Source organism: Urocitellus parryii, chromosome 11, assembly GCF_045843805.1.
Source record: "Urocitellus parryii isolate mUroPar1 chromosome 11, mUroPar1.hap1, whole genome shotgun sequence".
In the NCBI taxonomy this organism is placed as follows: Eukaryota; Metazoa; Chordata; class Mammalia; order Rodentia; family Sciuridae; genus Urocitellus; species Urocitellus parryii.
In genome coordinates this window covers 122,683,064-122,702,800 of record NC_135541.1, presented here as the reverse complement: position 1 = coordinate 122,702,800, position 19,737 = coordinate 122,683,064, and the positions used below count along the sequence as shown (strand labels likewise).

Below are 19,737 nucleotides of genomic sequence, written 5' to 3'. Positions count from 1 at the left end.
GGGGTCTAGTGCGTGGAGTGCTGCCTGGCTCAGATGCCCCTGAAGCCAGGCGGGTGGTAGGGGCAGGATCAGAACCCAAACTCTTGGGAGGAAACAAGCTTTGGTGTGGTTTAATAAGCTCCCAGACATCTAATCGTTTTTCTTCCTTGCTCTCCTTTCCTTCTCCCTCCAGTTTTTAGCCAGACCCCAATCCTCCAGGCACTGCAGCATGTCCAAGCAAGTTGTGATGAAGCCCACAAGATGAAGTGAGGCTCCTTCCACTTCTGGTCTTGGGAAGTAGCGAGCAGAAGGCCTAGGGGAGAGGAGGCCCACTGGGGACACAAGCTTAATAGCCATCAAGACCCTGAGGTTGGGTGGGGATGTAGCTCAGTTGGTAGAATGCTTCTCTTGCATGCATAAGGCTCTGGGTTCAATCCCCAGCACCGCCAAAAAACAACAACAAAAAAACCTCAAGGTTGATAAGAGAAACAGACCTAGGCCTGTGGGCAGAAAACAGCATGGGAGGTGGCCATGGGGTCAGGATGTCCCACTCTGAGAGTTTGTTCTCCTTCCCCTTAGGTTCAGTGACCTCTTCTCCCTGGCAGAGGAATATGAGGACTCCTCTACTAAGCCACCGAAGAGCCGGCGAAAGGCAGCTCTGTCTAGTCCTCGAAGTCGGAAGAATGCCACTCAGCCGCCCAATGCTGAGGAAGAGTCGGGCTCCAGCAGTGCCTCGGTGAGACCCCGTCCAGCACCATGGGGAGAGGCGCAATGGGGCGGATGGAATGGGGACCAGCAGGCAGCTGCCCAGCTAGTGATTTCCCTTCTCCTTCCCATCCCCATCTCTTCCAGGAGGAAGAAGACACAAAACCAAAGCCCACCAAGCGGAAACGAAAAGGGTCTTCTGCCGTGGGTTCTGACAGTGACTGAGATCCTATGTTCCCCATCCTACCCTCAATTGGACTGCCCTCCCCCTGGTGAATCAAAGGGTAACAGGGCTGGGAGATACAGGGAAGATTCCCTCCCTGCCCCCGAGCTTGCCCAGTGGAAAGGATGAGCTGCTTCTGACACCAGCCTGAAGAGCTGCCGTGCAGCCCCACTCTGCCCCTCTGTCCTGGGGCCTCCCGTTGCCCACATTGCTACTTCCGCTGACATTTGGGTCTCATGGCAGCCAGAGGCTGTGCCAGACCAGACCCTGGTGGAATTGCTCAGCCCCCTCCCCATCTCCCAAAGAACCGCTTAGCAGAGAAGGGAAGTGACAAAGGGGCGCTGGGCTGAGAAGCTCGGACGAGAGCAGGTGCTGGCTGTGGGTCCCCTTCCTGCTTCCCCGGGTTCTAGATTTGCTCTGAACACATGCTCTGTGGTCACTCTCCACACCAGTGTGTAGTGGGCATTGACCTGATATGGTGGCCACTATTCCAGGCAGATGCCATAAACCTTCAGGAAGGAACCTGACAGGGACTGTGCCCAGGAGGCTTGGGTTGATCTGCAGTTGTCACCTAAAGCTGGGCCAGAGCCCAGGAAAGTCCCAGAGGCAAGTTCCTCAGAACTGTCAAATGATCTGGTTTCCTAAGTTCTGTTTTTGCTTTTTTTTTTTTTTCTTTTTGACTTTTTTCCCTCCAGAGATAATCGCATTTAAAAAATTGTTTTTAAATGACAATAAAACAAACCAGAAGATCTTTTGTGCCGGAATTGGCGTCCCATTTACTCTGTGCATGTAGAGTGGTCTCAGTTTAACTGGTGCCCTTGTTGGTGGCCTGCCCACTGTCACAACTCTTCCTCCTCTCCCTTCCTGCCCTGCCTGCCCGCAGGAGGAACTTTGCCCTTCCCATCCTGCATTTTGGAGGTGTGAGCCAGACACTGACCTGTCCAGGTCAGAAACTGATGAGGCCCCATTTCCCTGCAGGCTGAGGTCTGTCCTTGGCGGTTGCTCCTCAAGACACTAGAGATTTAGTCAAGCTGGGGATGGAACTCATCAGCAGAACAATTTTCCAGCATGCATGAACCCTGGGCTCAATTACCAGTCTCAAAAAAAAAAAAAAAAAAAGGCTTCCAAAGTTATTGTTTGTGGTATTTCAGTTTATTTATAAGTTTGCATGCTTGTCAGCTGCACTATCAGGGAGGGATGTTCCAGTCTGAGACCTAAAAGACAGGTGTGCCTGGGAGAGAGGAGTTCAAATGCCAGGTCTGGGGGGCCGCCTTCACCTCCTGTCTGGCCGCTTTCTGTCCACATGAACAGCAGAAGACTTACTTGGCTATGCTTTTGTTTCTCTGCTGCCCGCGGAGATGGGAGGCCTGCTGGGCAGAGAGGAGTGAGGTTGGGCTCACTGCGGACACCCTGAAAACTTGCCTTTTCACAGAACCAGGTTCTCCTCCCCCTCAGAACTGCTACTCCTTCCTTTGAAAGTCTAAAACCCCCAGAGGCCTCTTTTTCCTTCCTCCCTCCTTCCCTAGTTTCCTCTGCCCCAATTAAAACCAGGATGGAAAGCATTCGCGGGCTGGCCCCAGTTACTGTACCCTTGCCCAAAGGGAGGAGTCTCCCCCATATCCCCTCCAGAAATCAAGCGTCTGGGCCTCCACCTTTCGCCTACTTAACTCTGGAGCCCCCCACCCGTCCCTGAGGGTTGCCGCTGAAGGATGGGCAGGGACTGGCTGTCGAGCCTGGACTTGTAGGACAGAATGGGCCAGGGGCCAAGTTCTTCGGTCGCCTTTGGAAAGGAGCAGTGGTGTCCTCCCATCACGGGTGAAAATGAGCAATACTGACTGAAGGGTGGACTGCGTTCTAAACGCCCTGGCTTTCAGACCGGGACTCCAAAGTCCAGCCAGTGGCCTAAACCTCCCAAGAGGAGAAAGAATTTAAAGCGGAACACACAACCCTGGGATTGAGAGAAGGACAACACCGCCCAAGACCTGATAGGGTGCGGGAGCGCAGTGCGAGCTGCCGGGAGGGAGCGCGCCCAGGGCGGGGCGTAGGCTGTGGGGAGGGCCGGGGGCCGCTCCCCCACCCCTCCTCTCGGGGCCAGCTCGCTGCTGGTGGTGGGTGGGGGGCTGGGTGGGAAGGGGCGTGTGCCAGCGCACGCGCGCGCGCGCTCCCGAAAAGGAGAGGTCGCAGAGCCAGAAGGAGCGGGCCCAGTTTTTCGGAGGGAGTATCAGGGGTGTTTGTGAGCGTCTAGGGCCGGTCGGTGCCGAGGAAAGGAAGAGGGCACCATGGCTGCCCTGCTACTGCTTCCCCTGCTCCTGCTGCTGCCTCTGCTGCTACTGAAGCTGCACCTCTGGCCGCAGTTGCGCTGGTTCGCGGCCGACTTGGCCTTCACGGTGCGCGCCCTCCGCTGCAAAAGGGCTCTGCGAGCTCGTGTGCTGGCTGCGGCTGCCGCCGACCCAGAAGGTCCGGAGGGGGGCTGCAGCCTGGCCTGGCGCCTCGCGCAACTGGCTCGGCAACGCCCGGCGCACACCTTCCTCATTCACGGCGCGCGGCGCTTTAGTTACGCGCAGGCGGAACGTGAGAGTAACCGGGCTGCGCGCGCCTTCTTGCGCGCGCAGGGCTGGGACCCGGGACGCGGCGGAGGCGTCAGGGCGGCGGGGAGCCGGTGGGCAGGAGACCCAGCAGCCGGAAGCAGCGCGGAGCCTCCAAAGGATGGGGTGGCCGGAGATGAAGGAGCCATGGCCCCTCTGGCACCTGGGGCGACCGTGGCGCTTCTCCTCCCCGCCAGCCCAGAATTCCTGTGGCTCTGGTTCGGGCTGGCGAAGGCCGGCTTGTGCACGGCCTTCGTGCCCACCGCTCTGCGTCGGGGCCCCCTGCTGCATTGCCTTCGCAGCTGCAGTGCGCGCGCGCTGGTGTTGGCGCCAGGTAAGGCTGGAGCGCCGAACTGACCCAGGCGGGGCCAACCACCAGGAGGGGCATGTCTGGAGTCCGGGGAGGGCTGGGTCTTGTCTCGGGGCCTGGGAAACCGCCAAACTGTCTCCCTGGGGTTCAGAAGTGTGTGGGATGTGAGTCCGAGGGTTTTCGAACAGATGGTGCTGAATCTGGTTCCCCAAGAACAATTCCAAGGAGTGGGGCTTCAGGTCCCAGACCCGTGATGGAATGTCCCTGCCCTTCACCTTCATCCAAGGGCAGTGCCAGAGGTGTGGAGAATTGGCCAGGGGGTAGGAAAGTTTCCACAGTCGCCCAGTTGTGCTTTCCTACCCCTCCTAGAATTCCTGGAGTCCCTGGAGCCCGACCTGCCGGCCCTGAGAGCCCTGGGGCTCCACCTGTGGACTACGGGTCCTGAAACCCATCTTACTGGAGTCAGAGATTTTCTGGCTGAGGCAGCAGCCGAAATAGATGAGCCTCTGCCGGGATACCTCTCTGCCCCCCAGAACATGATGGACACGTGCCTGTACATCTTCACCTCTGGCACCACGGGTGAGGGCTGGACACCGTGCTTACCTGAGGAAACTAAGGCAGAGGAGGGAGGGTCTGGGAACAGGAGCCGGGACCTCCTAAGCCCTGGGAGCACCTCTTCAAATCTCCTAGATGGGGGGCACCTCCTCTCTCTCCAGCCCTCCCACTCCCTCCTCCTTCCTCACCTCCCCCAAGTACCCGCATCTCCTGGATGGCTGACCGCCCTCTGATTTCTGATGATTCTGACCCCAGCAGGGGAAAACGGGGAGCTAGGACTCAGAGCTGAGCTCTTCCCCTGATCACCGGCTCCCACCACCCACAGGCCTCCCCAAGGCTGCTCGGATCAGTCACCTGAAGATCCTCCAGTGCCAGGGATTCTACCAGTTGTGCGGTGTCCACCCGGAGGACGTGATCTACCTCGCCCTGCCACTCTACCACATGTCGGGCTCCCTGCTGGGCATCGTGGGCTGCCTGGGCATCGGTCAGCCCCGACCCTATCCCACTCCTTCTGTCAGCAGATGTTTACTAAGTGTCAGCTGTCGCAGGCTTCCCCCGGGGATGAGTTCTGGGGGCAGAGAATCCAGAGGGAGGAGGAGCAGGGCCTCCCTCTCCCCAGATCTTGGTCCAGTGGGGACAGGCACCACGGTTCATGCTCTGCCTACAGATTGAGTGGCCAGGGAGACCAGAGGATTCACAGAACTCCAGACGCAGGCACACAGTGGGGCAAGGGCTCTGACTGTCTAAGAAAGGGCACAGAAGAGGGTGGGACTGGAGCCCGGGTCCAGGGGTGGAATATTTGGGGCTGGGAATCGGAGTAGGGTATTGGTCTCTCGAAGGCATGGGCAGGAAGGAAGGAATGTGCCTGGAGCCTTGACCTGCTACAGGTCTGGCTCACCCTGCGGCCTCTTCCCAGGGAGCTGGCCCCGCTAGTGACCTGTCCTCCTTCCCTCTTCGCTTCCTGCTTCCGGCAGGGGCCACAGTGGTGCTGAAGTCCAAGTTCTCAGCTGGCCAGTTCTGGGAGGACTGCCAGGAGCACAGGGTGACGGTGTTCCAGTACATCGGGGAGCTGTGCCGATACCTGGTCAACCAGCCCCCGGTGCGTTTGGCCAGGTCACAGGGACACAGTCCTCTGGGAATTGGAGGGAAAGGAGAAGAACGAGGGCATGGCCTACAAAGAGCCCAAGATGGCTGAAGCTACCTGAGGCTTAGGGCCTCTGAAAGAGGCCACAGGGGAGGGGCTTCGCAGGGGGAACTGGCGTCTGGGTGGGAAACCCCTCCCTCTCCCACTTGTTTCAGAGCAAAGCAGAACTTGGCCATAAGGTCCGGCTGGCAGTGGGCAGCGGGCTGCGCCCTGACACCTGGGAGCGTTTTGTGCGGCGCTTTGGGCCTCTGCAGGTGCTGGAGACGTACGGACTGACGGAGGGCAACGTGGCCACTTTCAACTACACAGGGCAGCGCGGTGCTGTGGGACGTGCTTCCTGGCTCTACAAGGTGAGGGGAGCCCACAGAACACGGGGAGGCTGGCGGGAGGGAGGCCCCGCACTGGAATGACCCCAGCCGGTCTCCCTTCCCCAGCACATCTTCCCCTTCTCTTTGATTCGCTATGACGTCACCACAGGGGAGCCAGTTCGGGATGCCCAGGGGCACTGTGTAGCCACATCTCCAGGTTTGTGCTCAGGGGGAGTGGGGGGAGTGTGAAGGGGGGGCCAGGGGCCAGGACGCTCTGGGCAAGGTGGACAGTCACTCCTGACCCCAGCGACTCTGCCAGGTGAGCCAGGGCTGCTGGTGGCCCCTGTGAGCCAGCAGTCCCCATTCTTGGGCTACGCCGGGGGGCCAGAGCTGGCCCGGGGAAAGCTGCTGACGGACGTCTTCCGGCCTGGAGACGTTTTCTTCAACACTGGGGACCTGCTGGTCTGTGATGACCAAGGCTTCCTCCGCTTCCACGATCGCACTGGAGACACCTTCAGGTACCTCCCACACCTGGCTCCTGACCCTGGACCTCTCTCTGACCCCCTGACTCCTGCCCCACCTGGACTCCCACCCAGCCTCTGGTTCTCAGACCCACCAACACTCAGCCCCCGACAGTCTGGTCCCTGACCTCTGACCTCTTCCTCTCCCCACCAAGTCCCCAGCCCTGACCCTGCCTCCCGCAGGTGGAAAGGGGAGAATGTGGCCACCACTGAGGTGGCGGAGGTCTTTGAGGCCCTGGACTTCCTTCAGGAGGTGAACGTCTACGGAGTCACTGTGCCAGGTACCTAAGCCAGGAAGGTGGGGGCGTCCTGCGGCCCATCACCCCGAGAAGCACGAGGCCTTCCTGGTGGCCGGCCGCGGGTGGCTCACCCGCTCCTTATACCCTCCAGGGCACGAAGGCAGGGCTGGGATGGCAGCCCTGGTTCTGCGTCCCCCCCACGCTTTAGACCTTGTGCAGCTCTACGCCCACGTTTCTGACAACCTGCCCCCTTACGCCCGGCCTCGGTTCCTCAGGCTTCAGGTAACCGCCACTCCCGCCCCGCCCCGCCCCCCAGCATCCACAGCCTTGGTGATTCCCGCACCCCACCAAGGGCTCCCACGGAAGACGCTGAAGAAACCCACAGCGCCGTCCCGGGCACGCTCCTCGGCCCCTCTCCCTGTCCCCCCAGGCCTGGACCTTCCCTTCCCTGTCACCTAGCCTTATCTAGGGCCCTGCCCCTGGACCTGCCCCTTATCTAGGGCCCTGCCCCTGGACCTGCCCCTTAACAAATCCAGACACTCGCCCGAGCTGCGCGGGCAGGATGATTTCCTTCCACACCTGTGGCCCTTCCTCCTCCAGGAGTCCTTGGCCACCACCGAGACCTTCAAACAGCAGAAGGTTCGGATGGCCAACGAGGGCTTCGACCCGAGCACCCTGTCTGACCCCCTCTACGTTCTGGACCAGGTCGTCGGTGCCTACCTGCCCCTCACACCTGCACGGTACAGTGCCCTTCTGGCTGGGGATCTTCGAATCTGAGACCTTCCAGGCCCGAGGCACCTTGGGAGGGACTCTGGGGCTGCTCTGAGACACGCCCTTGTGGGCACAGCAGCGGCTCTCAGGGATCTTTTTTATATCAGTTTATTGTCATTTTATAATAAATGGGACCAAGCCCAGGTGGCTCTCTCTGATCTGCGTGTCTGCCTTCTGAGCCTGTGTGGAACTGCTTTTCCTCTGGAGCCACGGGCTCCTTGATGCCTGTCCTGACGACACGTGGCCTGAGCCCAGTGTCGGGACCTTGCTGTTTCCTCTCAGATGACTCCGTCTGATCCCGGCCCTGGGAAAATCCTTGGTGGCTGACGTTTGTTTGTGGGCCTGTGAACCCCTCCTAGTTGGGTTTGTTGGCTTGTTTACTCTCGGTACTGGGGATGGAACCCAGGGGTGCTCTGCCACCCAGCTGCATCCCGTTTTTATGTTTTGAGACAGGATCTGTCGAAGTTGTCCGGGCCAGTCTTGAACTTGTAGTCCTCCTGCCTCAGCCTCCCAGGCAGCTGGGATCCCAGGTGTGCACCACCAAGCTCCATCTCCACTCTACCCCTAGTACAGAGCTCCTGCTGCACTCTGGGGAGCAGGGGGCCTGAGGGATTGGCTCAGATGGCTGAGGTAGACAGAGGTACCCCGAAGGCTGCCCCCCTGGCCCGCCCACACTTCCCCACAATACCAGGTGTGGCTGGGGTCTGGGGAAGATTTGGGGGAAATTAATGGGCTGGGATGTACTCAGTGGTAGAGTACTTAGTACTTAGTACTTGAGGCCCTTGGTTCAGTCCCTAGCACCACACACACACACACACACACACACACACTCACACACAGAGACAGACTAAGCTTGGGGAGTCTATAGTCTAGACTCCCCTCCTCACAGCTGAGAAGCCAGCCGCTGAGGACCAGGGTGGGTGCCTCGGCCTCCTGACTCCAGTGTCCCCGCTGTCAGCCGGTGCAGAGTCTGACTGCGGCTCTGGGCAGAGTAGGGCTCAGAGTGTGGTAGCGTGGGGAATGGTGAGAATCCAAGGAAAAAGACTTCTCTGCCCCTGAATGAAGTGTCCAGAAAGCTCGCCATCTGAGAGGTCTACACGGGGGACTCCTGTGTCTCCTAGGAAAGAAGTGCCTCTGCTTTGAGCTGTAGGTGTTCAAAATGTTCTGCTCCTTCCCCTGGGTTAGCCTCTCCTCCCAACCCCTCTCCCCAACATCAGAGATCAGAGGACACCCACGACCAAGCTTGGGTCCCCATCGCCAACCCCCAGGTCCAAAACTTGAATCTTGCCCCGTGTCCGCCAGCAAGCCCAGCTGAGCTTCCCTGACAGAAGAGCACACGCTGACATATAGGTGACATTCTCACACGCCCACCAGGCCATTAGGGATCTGGCTCACTCTGCCCACCTTTTCAGAGAGCTCCAGTAAGACCCAACCCTGTGTGCCTGGGGTGGGCGGGCAGGTGACTAAGGAGGGCTCATGAAGGTCACCCACAAGGCCCAGGGTCAAGCAGCCGCCTCCTGTCTTGGAGTCACACACTAAGCTCTTTTCTCCATATTTCCTGTTTCCTTTGGTCTAAATCAGCACCTTCTGAGATAGTAGCTGCTAACCACACCACACTATTAAATGCTAGTCCAAATGGGATGTAGTAAATACAGAATGCACACCAGGTGTCGGAGATTTAGCAGAAAAAAATCAAGACATTTTATCAATAATTGTTTTGCAGGGGCTGGGGTTGTAGCTCAGCACTTGCCTAGCATGTGTGAGGTGCTGGGTTCAAATCTCAGCACCACATATAAATAAATGAATAAAATAAAGGTCCATCAACAGCTTTAAAATAGTAAAAAGGAAAAGTTAAGATTTCAAAAATCAATAATAAAAATAATTGTTTTGTAGCTGGGTGTTGGTGGTACATGGGAGGATGTGTTGGGAGGATCACCAAGTTCAAAGCCAGCCTCAGCAACTTAGTGAGACCCTGTCTCAAAATGAAAGATTAGGGGCTGGGATTGTGACTCAGCAGTAGAGCACTCGCCTAGCATGGGCAGGACCCGGGTTCGATCCTCAGCACCACATAAAAATAAGGCATTGTGTTGTGTCTATCTACACCTAAAAAATAAATATAAAAAAAAATGAAAGATTAAACATGGGCTGGGGATGTGGCTCTGTAGTTAAGTGCTCCTGGGTTCAATTCCCTGTTACCCCACCACCACCAAAAAAAGCACCCCAATAAGTAAATGTCTTATATTGCTTACATGCTTAGTGTTTCGAATATACTGGGTTTAATAAAACATTGAATTTTGCTTGTTTATTTATGTATGTATGTATTTGATGTTACTGGGGCACTTGGAATCTTCCTGTCTCATCTTCCCCAGCAGCTGAGACAGGCACTGCCGGGTTTCTGTTCTCGGTGACTAAAAGGCTCAGGGGTCCCTCCAGGTAAACTGGGCTAACTGGGCTTTGCAAAATAACCCCACAAGAGACACAAATACCTTTTTGTTTGGGGTCACTCTGACAGCTCCTCTGACCTTAAGGGTCTGCAGGAAGAGAGAGAGCAAGAGCACATGCTGACCCCTTTTATTGAGGAGAAGCTATTCAAATGAGGCAAGGGGCCAGATTTCAGGGGGCTGAGTCTATCTCATGATGTCCACTGTCAGCAGGTTGACTGACACCTGGGTAGGCCACACCCAAGGGCACAGTAAGAGAAGGGGACACACACAAGGCACTTCCATGGAAGATTCTATCCTAAACAGGGCAAGCGGTATATTACAAAGGAACAGGGTAGCGTAGCCTCACCCATGGGGCTGTAGCAAGACACACCCATGCACCAGACGGACCCTGGAACCCAAGAAGGGTGGGGAAAGCTCTGCCACATTTCTGCAACTGAGCACCTCAGCACCCAGCCGGGGAGTGTCTCCCACAATGCACCACTGTGGTGATGGCCTAAATCCTGACTTCACACCTCACTCTGCAATCCCACAAATACCAAATGTACCATGTCAGTTGTGCCTGCAAGATGCCCGCTCTCCACTGTCTGCCCTTCAGCAAGGCTAACTGGGAGAAGGGGGATTTTGTTACAGGGGCTGACCCAGAGCCAGAGGCAGACCTGGTCATCTGTCCTCCAGTCCTTTCAGTTCTCAGCTACAACTATGATGGAAATGCAAAGCTTCCAAGCCGGCAACTTGTGATCAAAATAATCAGGTTTTCCAGTTACCACGATTAAAACTAAAAACAAAATTTAAAGGAATTACGTTTTCAACTCCCCCCCCAAATAATCAATTGAAGTAAAATAAAATGGGATTATGAGAAAATTGCAAAGATGAACTGAGCTGGACTTGAGGTGGTGAGTTCCTTTCCTCTGAGGTTGGTCAACCACTGAGACACCTTCAGTGCAAAGATAAGACAGTCCAGCCAGAGGATGAACATGTCACCTCCCACTGTGTCCTTGAATCAGGGAAGGGGATCTCAGCTCTGAGGAGTCTTCTGTGGGGGACTTTAGGAGACTTGTCCTTGGTAAACAAAAGGTAAGGCTAAAGGGCAGCCCATCCCAAGCCAGTCTCGAGGCAGGAGTTGGCAAACTCTGCTGGCCCGGGTTTTCTTATAGGGCCCGTGGAGCAGACTAATCATAAAGTCTTATATTTTAGGTTGTTGAAAAAAAAACCAAAAGAATGTTTCATGACATGTAAAACTTATAGGAATTAAACGGAAGTCCGTTTTCAGTGTCCTTTCTAGTTGCGGCTATTTTGGGGCCAAGCCGGCGGACCTGAGTGACCAGGACACACAGCATGGCCTGCAAGGCGTTAACTATCTACTGAGCGGCGTGGAAGGAGTGGGTCTTCGTCCTGCCTCCGCTGGGCAGCAGGTTTCCGAGCCCAGAGATGCCGCGGCGCGCCCAGTGGACTCCAGGGAGCAGGGAGGTGGCTCGAGAGATCTGGGAGGGTCACTCGGCGACACGCGGTGATCGCTTCTGGTGGGGCTGAACAAACGTCCCTAGCCTCGGCGCTACCTGGGACAACTAATGGAGAAAGCGGTAAGACACCGGCCTCGCGGCCAGCTCCAGGCGGAGGGCAGCGGGATCCGCCCGTGGGCTCCACCCGGCCACGACAGGCGCGCCAGTAAGGCTTCCAGGCGCATGCGCAGACCCGCGCCGGCCCGGCTCCCCGCGCGCCAGGTGGGCGGAGCAGGCCGGAGAGGTGGGCGGAGTCATCCTGCCTGGGCGGGGCGAGCCTTTCCGCCCCGCCTACCCAGGAAAGGCGCCTGCGCACTCGTGTGCTGCCTCCGCTCCCCAGGCTCGCAGTGCCACCAGAGGAGGGGTGGGGCCGCAGTACCTGGGGCCCTCCTCCTTGACCCTCCGGAGAAATTTTCTTTTCCATTTTTTTTGCTGTGCTGGGGATGGAACCCAGGGCCTCACTCACGCTAGGCAAGCACTTTATACCGAGCGACATGCCCAGGCCAAGAAAGTTTTTAAAATTGAGATATAATTCACATATGTTAAAGTCGGTCCTTTTAGCAAGGTCTAAACTGTAGAGTTCAGTGGCTTTAGTATATTCGTGAAGCTGTGCAACCAGCGCCCAAATTTAGAATCTTTTCGTAAAGAAAGAAATTCCTAGAGCAGTCATTATCCATCCCCCCACCCCAAGCCTCTGGGGACCCCTGACTGATCTTCTGGCTCCTGGATTTGCCTATTCCGGACATTCCGTATAAAATGGATAAATAAAGCCTTTTGTGTCTGGTTCCTTTCACTGAGCATAATGTTTTCAAGGTCCACCCAAGGGTAACGTGTATCAGGGTTCCTTTCTTTCTTTCTTTCTTTTTGCTTCTGGTGGTTGACACACAGTTGTGCTACCACTGAGCTACTATGTCCCCAGCACTTCTTTATTTTGTATTCTGAGACAGGGTCTTGCTGAGTTGTCCAGGCTGGCTCCCAAATAGCTGGAATTACAGGCGTGGGTCACCATGTCCTGCCACCTCATTCCTTTGTAAGGCCGAATAATATTCTAGTGTGTGACTGGACCTTATTTTTGTTTATGCATCCATCTGTTGGTGGACATTTGGGCTGTTTACGTGTTTTGGCTATTTGAATACTACTGCCCTCAACATCCTCTTAAAAGTATTTAAATAGCCAGGCAAGATGGCAGAGTCCTGTAATCCCAGGGACGCCGGAGGACCTCAAATTCAAGGCCAACCTCAGCTATTTAGCGAGGTCCTGTCTCAAAAAAAAAAAAAAAAAAAGGTGTGGGATTTATTTATTTATTTATTTATTTTGTGTGTATAGAGACATTATTTTCAATATTCTTAGGCATATATCTAGGAATGGAATTAGTGCTTGGTCAAATTATTAGTTTTGTAAGAAAACCGCCAGATTCCTGCAGCAGCTACATAGTTTCAACATCCCAATAGCAGTGTCTTCAGGCTCCAGCAGCTCTCCTTCTCACCAATATTTCTTGCTATCTTTTTTCATCATAGCCATACTTTTTTTTTTTTTTTTGGTGCTGGGAATTAAATTGAACCCAGGGCCTTATGCACCCAAGGAAAGCATTCTAGGACTGAGCTATATCCCCAGCCCATCCTCATACCAATACTAATTATTATGATGTTCATCTTATCATGGTTTTGATTTCCATTTTCCTGATGCTAATGATGTTGTATATCTCTTTATGTATTTGCTGGCCATTTGTGTATCTTCTTTGGAGAAATGTCAATTCAAATTCTTTGTTTTTAATTGGGTATTTACTTTTTTTAGTCATTGAATTATAAGAAGCGCTCTTTCTTTCTTTAAAGATAGATATCTTTAAATAAAGATAGTGTGTCCAACTACAACTAAAAAAACTTGAAAAAAAAAAACTTTTTTTTTTTTTTTTTGAGTTGTCCATGGAACTTTATTTTATTTATTTTTATGTGGTGCTGAGGATGGAACCCAGTGCCTCACATATGCTAGGCCAGCGCTCCACCACCGAGCCATAGCCCCAGCCAAAAAAGCTTTCTCTTATTTGGACATCAGTCCTCTGTCAGACATGTGATTTGTAGCTGGGAACCACAGCACCGGCATGGAATCCCAGTTATTCAGGAGCCTAAAACAGGACCTTCTTCGCAAGTTCCAGGCCTGTCTCAGCAATTTAATAAGACCTTGTCTCCAAGGTCAAAAGACAGAGAGAGAGAGAGAGAGAGAGAGAGAGAGAGAGAGAGAAAACCTGGGGATGTAGCCTGGTGTTCAAAGAAAGAAAGAAAGAAGGAAGGAAGGAAGGAAGGAAGGAAGGAAGGAAGGAAGGAAGGAAGGAAGGAAGGAAGGAAGGAGAAGGAGGGGCACAGGAAGAAGAGAGGGAGCAAGGATCCTTGAAGCTTGCCAGGCCTGGTGGCTGCTCCCTAGTCCCAGCTGCTTGGGAGGCTGAGGCAGGAGGATCCTGGGAGCCCAGGAGTCCTAGACAAGCTGGGCAACACAATGAGACCCTGTCCCAAAAAAAAAAAAAAGTCCTTGCCTACCACGTGAGGCCCCAGCACTGGGGGAAAGCAGCCTGGAAACAAAGAACAATCAAAAAGAAAGAACCACCAGAGGTCACCTCGAGGTGCCCAGCTCCTGGAAGAAGGTGGGTTCCAGTCCCAGGGCAGGAGCCTGGGACGTCTTGTGCCAGAAAGTAGATACCCAGGAATGGGTAGAAGGAAAAGGACACGGGTTCCTCCCCCCTGGAACAGGGCCATCTGAATGTCAAGGAGACTGAGGAGACACCGGGAACCTTGAAGGTTTAAAAAGTATCGGTTCAGAGCAGGGAGCTACCCAGAAGGAGAAAGGAACACCCTGGCTGGAGCCCCCCCTGGGAACTCTGAAAAACAAAAAGAAAGAACCCAGCGTTTGTCCCTTCTCTCAGTGTGAACTCTATCTCAGGATATCAGATTGTCCTAGCTGACAGGGGACAGTCCACAGTTGGCTGGTCTTTCTTTCTTTTTTTGGTTGGTGGGGGGAGGGTTTTTTTTCCCTGTTTGTTTTGGTCCTGGGAATTGAACCGGGGTGGGGTGGGGGGGGCTCGACCACTGAGCCACGTCCCCAGCAGCCCTTTTGGTATTTTCATTTAGAGACAGGGTCTCACTGAGTTGCTTAGGTCCTCGCTAAATTCCTGAGGCTGCCTTGGAACTTGCAGTCCTCCTGCCTCAGCCTCTGGAGCCACTGATTACTCACACCAGGTGAGAGTGGTTACTTACAGAATTCCAGTTAATCAGTAAAAAATATGAAAAAGGAATTGTGGAAATTGGAAGATCACACGGGCACCGTGAAACATACCTGTAATCCCAGTGGCTCCAAAGGAGGATGTCAAGAGCCAGGATGACATCAAGTTCAAGGCCAGCCTGGGCAACTCGGTGAGACTTTGTCTTAAAATAGAAAATAAAAAGGGCTGGGGATGTAGCTCAGGGGCACAACGCTCCTAGGTTCAATCCCCATCCCCCACAAAACTGGAAGATCATCATTTGACAACCCATAATAAAATGGCGATTATCTTCAATGGATCCAACTATTGGACACAAGGTTGAGGGGAAGTCTTCATTGTAGAGCACAGGTTGTCAGTCCCAGAAGCCCCTCATCAGTCTTAGAATCACCAAAAGTGGGCCACCAGACCCGACATGTCCCCTGAGGAAACACAGCGGGTGGTGTCGGCATCGCCTGATAAAGTCTCTTGCCTAAAGTGAAACCTGACTAAATACAGGTATAGCCCGCACCCCTCATAAAGGACATGCTGGCACCAAAGAAAGACAACCTGCAGGTCCAGAATATAGGAAGTTCCGCTGGACAGTTCACCCAGTGTCTCCAACAACTCATTGGCATTCAGATGGGGAGATGAGGGGTCAGGGGACAGGGCGAACTTCTGATTACACCCTTAAGAGTCTCAACGATTCATGTAGTGAATGAACTTTTTTTAGGTACTGGCAATTGAAATCGAACCCAAGGGCACTTTACCACTGAGTAATATTCCCAGTCCTCTTTATTTACTTATTTTTGATTTTGAGACAAGATCTTGCTAAATTGTTGAGGGTCTCAGTAAGTTGCTGAGACTGACCTTGAACTTGGGATCCTCCAGTCTCAGCCTCCCTAGTTGCTGGGATTACAGGCTTGCACCCACTCCTGGATAGAGCTTGTCCTTGGTGAGAGAAGAAAGAAAGAAAAGAAAAGAACACTAAAAAGACATTTCTAAGACAATCAGGGGAATCCGTTTATGGACCAGGTGTTAGACGATATTAAGGAATCATTGTTAATTTTGTTAGATTTAATAATGGTGTTATGGTTATGAAAAGAGTCTTCTAATTGTTCAAAGATACACATGAGTACATAGATGTGCAATGATGTGGTGTCCTGGATTCATTTGAAAATACTATCGGAGGAAGGGGAAATGGGGATAGAGGATGGGCCTGGTGAGGGGGCAGGGCCTGTGAAACCCCAAGTGGGTGGACTGCAGGCGGGGCGTGGGCACTGGCCGGTGGCAGGGTGGGGGTGGGGGAAGTCTGAGCAGGATCTGAGGGCTGGGCTCCAGTGCTTGGGACCCACAGAGTGGAGTGAGTTCTGGGTATGGGTCCCCTCCTTCCTGAGAGCCTGGAGCTGGCCTGTGGCCACCAAGCCAGGGGTATGTCCACACCACCCTCCTGGGACTCACACAGTGGTGAAGGGAACACAGGCACAACCAGCAGGTGTGAATGAAATGTCATGATGACAATGTCAGGACAGACAGGAAGGGGACAAGGGGACGTGGGGGGGTGGGGAGGGGGAGGGAGGGGACACAGGAACACTACCAGTCTCTGCAGTCAGGCCTGATGTCTGACAGGGCGTCACTGAAATGGACTTGGGATGTGAAGGGGCCTGTTCCCTCCTGAGGCTCCAGGGAGAGTCCTCTTGTTCCTAGAGGACACCAAGTCCTTGGTCTGTGGGGCTCCTCCTTCGTCTTCAAAGCCAGCAGCCAGATGGACCCTCCACACACAGCATCAGCACCTCCCATGGCTTTGACTGTCTTCCATGGTCACGCGGTCACGGTCACGCTTCCTCTATTACCCTTTGCCTCTTCCCGCTTGTAAGGCCCTTTGTGATCACCAGGTGACCCTGGAGAATCCTACCTCCCTCTCCCCTCCTCTCCTCCTCTCTTGCTTCCTCCTTCCTTCCCTCCCTTTCAGTACTAAACTCAGGGCCTCACGTTTGCCACCTCAGAGCCAAGTGAAGCTGGTGCCACTGTAATCCCAGAGCCTTGGGAGGCTGAGACAGGAGGATCGAGGGTTTGGCAACGGTGAGGCCCTGAGCAACTCAGTGGGACCCTGTCTCTAAATAAAATGCAAAATAGGGTTGGGACGTGGCTCAGGGGTGGAGTGCCCTGAGTTCCATCCCTGGTACCAAAAAAAGAAAAAAGAAAAAAACTGATTGGGAACCTGTTCCCCTCACCATGTACCCCAGCCTATTCCCAGGATCTGGGGAACAGGACGGGGATCTCCCCAGGGACCCGGTTCTGCCAATAACCAATGGGAGACCAATAGACGGAGAGGGAGACAGGCGGAGTCAGGAGGAACTGCTGGAGACCCACACAGAGCGGGTGGACAGAAAGGACATAGGATGGGAAGACAGGGTCCCAGGCGTGGGAGACTTTCCAGAGGTCTGCTGCAGAAGAGCTGGGGGAGCTGGGAAGCCAGAGGAGCCAGAGCCCTGGGCCGTGGGGCTGATGGAGGGGGAAGAAGAGAGGGGCCACTCCCAGCAGAGAGACCTGCCAGCACATCTCCCAGTGCTCTCTCCATGGGGCGGCACTTCCTGGCCAGGAACAGGGGCGGTTCAACATGTTCAAAGCACTGTGGTCAGTTTGCCTATCCAATGACCCACAGCTAGTAAGTGACTTGGGCCTTCCCTCCCTGATCCTGGGCCCCATGTGCTTTCCCTGCTCAAGTGTCCTGACTCAGGAGGCCCCTCTGGGGAGGGGTGGGAATCTCCTCAGGTAGCCCAGTCTGGTGACACAGACCCTGAGGATGGTCTTTCTGGGAAGAGGAGGCTGAGCTGAGGGAGGCTGGGAGCTGGGAGAGGCTGCGGAGGTGAGCTGGACAAGAGAGGCTGCTGAGCAGGTTAGGAGGTGATGGCCCAGGACCAGAGCCTCAGCGTCAGTGCGCTGGGCAGCCTGAACTGCCCAGGGCCAAGCCAGCCACATAGCTGGGGGAAGAGTGAAGCCGGCAGGCTCCAGGGAGAGGCGGTGCTGGGGCCAGCCTGGCTGGAGCGCCTAGGGTAGAAGCCTGTCTGCTGTGGCCAGTCTTGCCCACCCAAACCCCACCCCTGCCATGTCCCCTTACACTTCCAGGAGCACCCCCCATCTTTCTGGACATTGCTTTAGGGGGAGGCTGGAGCTGATGGGTTCCTGCTGCAAAGGCAGGTCCTTCTGGTCCCAGACCCCTTTTCAAGGAGTACCCCCTCCTTTTGCACCTTTTAGGCGGTCAGTCTGGCGAGGGAAGGAGGCGTGGGCTTTTCTTTTTAGGATTGGGCAGGTGGAGGCCACGTCCCACCTCCCACTCTCTGGCGGCCTAGGGGGCCCCTGGTGGCCCCGATCCATTGTCCCAGGAAGAAGAGAGAACAGTTTTGGGAAATGACACTATGAAAATGGTGAGGGGTCTGGGGTGGGGGCTGTGACCACAACAAGGGGGTAAGGCCCCTCCCTGAGCCCGGGCTCAGCACCTGGGACGGTGGCTCTGCTGGGAAAGGGGGGTGGGTGGCTCTACAACCTCCCCGGGCCCCCAACCGATCTCCCAGCCACCCTGCTCAGTCGCTAGACCCCATGGGCTGGAGGAAGCCCTAGAACCTCAGTCACCGCGGAGCAGGGAGCAGGGGGCTGGGGGAAGGGGCGGGTCTGACCCCAAACTTTGCCCTGCTCTCATTGGCCCTCCCTCCCACCACTGCCCTGCGGTCTCCGTGTCTGGGTCCAGGCCCTGGAGGGAGGGGACAGCGAAGATAGAGGTGGGGAAGGGGCTCAGGCTGGAAGCAGAAAGAGACCCAGCTCCCGGAGGGCGGAGGGCAGGATCGCAGTCCCCAGCCCCCGGCCAAGACTCAGCCCCAGATCCCGGGATCCCCCAAACAAGGCCAGAGCCCCAACACTGTCTCCTAAGTGTGGGCTGGGGGTGCCCACAGCCCGGGCCCCAGGCTGAAGGCAGATGGCTAGGGCCGCTTGGGAAGTAGCCCTGGGACTGAGGGGGCCAGGCCTGGAGACAAGGGGCTGGGGCTGGGCTGCTCCAAGGCGGGGGCACGGGGAGGGGGCTGGGGCACGGGGAGGGGGCTGGGGCACGGGGAGGGGGCTGGGGGAGGGCCTGAGGGAGAAGCCGCAGGAGGGCGGTGGGGAGACGGGGCTGGAGGAGCCTGGAGGCGACTGGGGAGGAGCAGAGGGAGGCTGGAGATCGGGAGGCAGGGGGCGGGGCAGGGCAGGGGAAGGAGGACCTTGGGCACAGTCCTGGGAGCGGGGAGGTCACATGGTTTGGGAAAGGGGCGGGGCAAGCATGGGTCTGGGAGAGGCCAGGCCCAGAATGTCCTCCTGGATGTGCCGCTTGGAGAACCTCGGCCTGTGGGCCCCGCAGTGGCCACTGTCTGTCCTGCCAGGGCTCCCCAATGCCGGCGGAGCTGTGGTGTGCGCGTGCGTGTGCATATGTGTATCTGTGTGTGCGCGTGTGTGCATGTGTGCACCTGTGTGTCTTGTGTCCGTGTAATGTGTGTGCATGTGGGTGTGTGCACATGTGTGGCTTGTGTCCGTGTGTGCACATGTGTGTGCGTGTCCGTGTGTCCATGTGTGCATATCGGTGCGTGTGTGCATGTGTGTGTGTGCACGTGTGCATACACGTTTCTGTGCGTGTGTGTGCGTGTGTTCACAGCTCTCCTTGTGCCGTGCTCTCTGGGCCTTGACTTTGGTGCCTGTGGCCCTGTGTCATGTGTTTGACTTTGAGTCTGTCGAGATGTCTAGTGGGGACCTGGCTTGTGGCCTTGGGAGTGTGTGTGGGATGGAATGTGCTTGTGCGCTGAGTAAGGTGGGCTGTGAGGTTGTGATTTCGAATCTGAGTGTGTGAGAGCCTAAGCATGTGCCTCCTCCATTCAGAGGCTGGGGTCCCGGTGGCAGGAGGGGAAAAGGGGAGAACAGGAGTCCTGGGAAGGTGACCCTGTGGGCAGACAGGCAGCTGGGCTGGTGGGGGAGGGAGGGAGCCACCCCATTGTCCCCTGGGGAGCACAATGCCTGTGCCTCAGCCCCTGACCTCACCATTGTGCCCACCTCCCCCCTCCCGGTTGCCAGGGCCTGATTGAAAGAGGCCATCAATCAGGCTGCCCGCCAGGCCAGCCAGACAGTGGCCAGCTCTGCTCAGCCAGCCAGGCCCTGCTGTCCCTCCCAGCTCCCCCCTTGCTACCCCCAAACCCCTCCATGGTCAA

At 55.7% G+C, this 19,737-nt stretch overlaps 2 protein-coding genes across 3 annotated transcripts in view; both read left to right on the top strand.

Moving 5' to 3' along the window:
• The window catches only part of Ints3 (integrator complex subunit 3), a 41,332-nt gene extending 39,671 nt beyond the window's left edge, over positions 1-1,661 (top strand). The window contains exons 28-30 of the mRNA XM_026412938.2: positions 173-245; positions 559-715; positions 832-1,661. Of these exons, the coding sequence (XP_026268723.1) occupies positions 173-245; positions 559-715; positions 832-909 (308 nt within the window). The 3' untranslated portion in view covers positions 910-1,661. The remainder of the gene's footprint in view (positions 1-172; positions 246-558; positions 716-831) is intronic.
• A 1,456-nt stretch (positions 1,662-3,117) lies between these two features.
• Slc27a3 (solute carrier family 27 member 3) lies at positions 3,118-7,468 on the top strand. Of its 2 annotated transcripts, XM_026412946.2 has the most exons (10): positions 3,118-3,826; positions 4,172-4,381; positions 4,683-4,841; positions 5,332-5,456; positions 5,657-5,851; positions 5,936-6,026; positions 6,129-6,327; positions 6,514-6,611; positions 6,721-6,851; positions 7,170-7,468. In XM_026412946.2, exons 1-10 carry the CDS (start codon positions 3,187-3,189, stop codon positions 7,344-7,346), a joined length of 2,025 nt encoding a protein of 674 aa, XP_026268731.2. In that variant the 5' UTR covers positions 3,118-3,186; the 3' UTR covers positions 7,347-7,468. The 2 variants fall into 2 exon arrangements, with proteins under 2 accessions (XP_026268731.2, XP_026268733.2); XM_026412948.2 differs by lacking the exons at positions 6,721-6,851; positions 7,170-7,468 and having other exon boundaries at positions 6,486-6,577.
• The last annotated feature ends 12,269 nt before the right edge of the window (positions 7,469-19,737 follow it).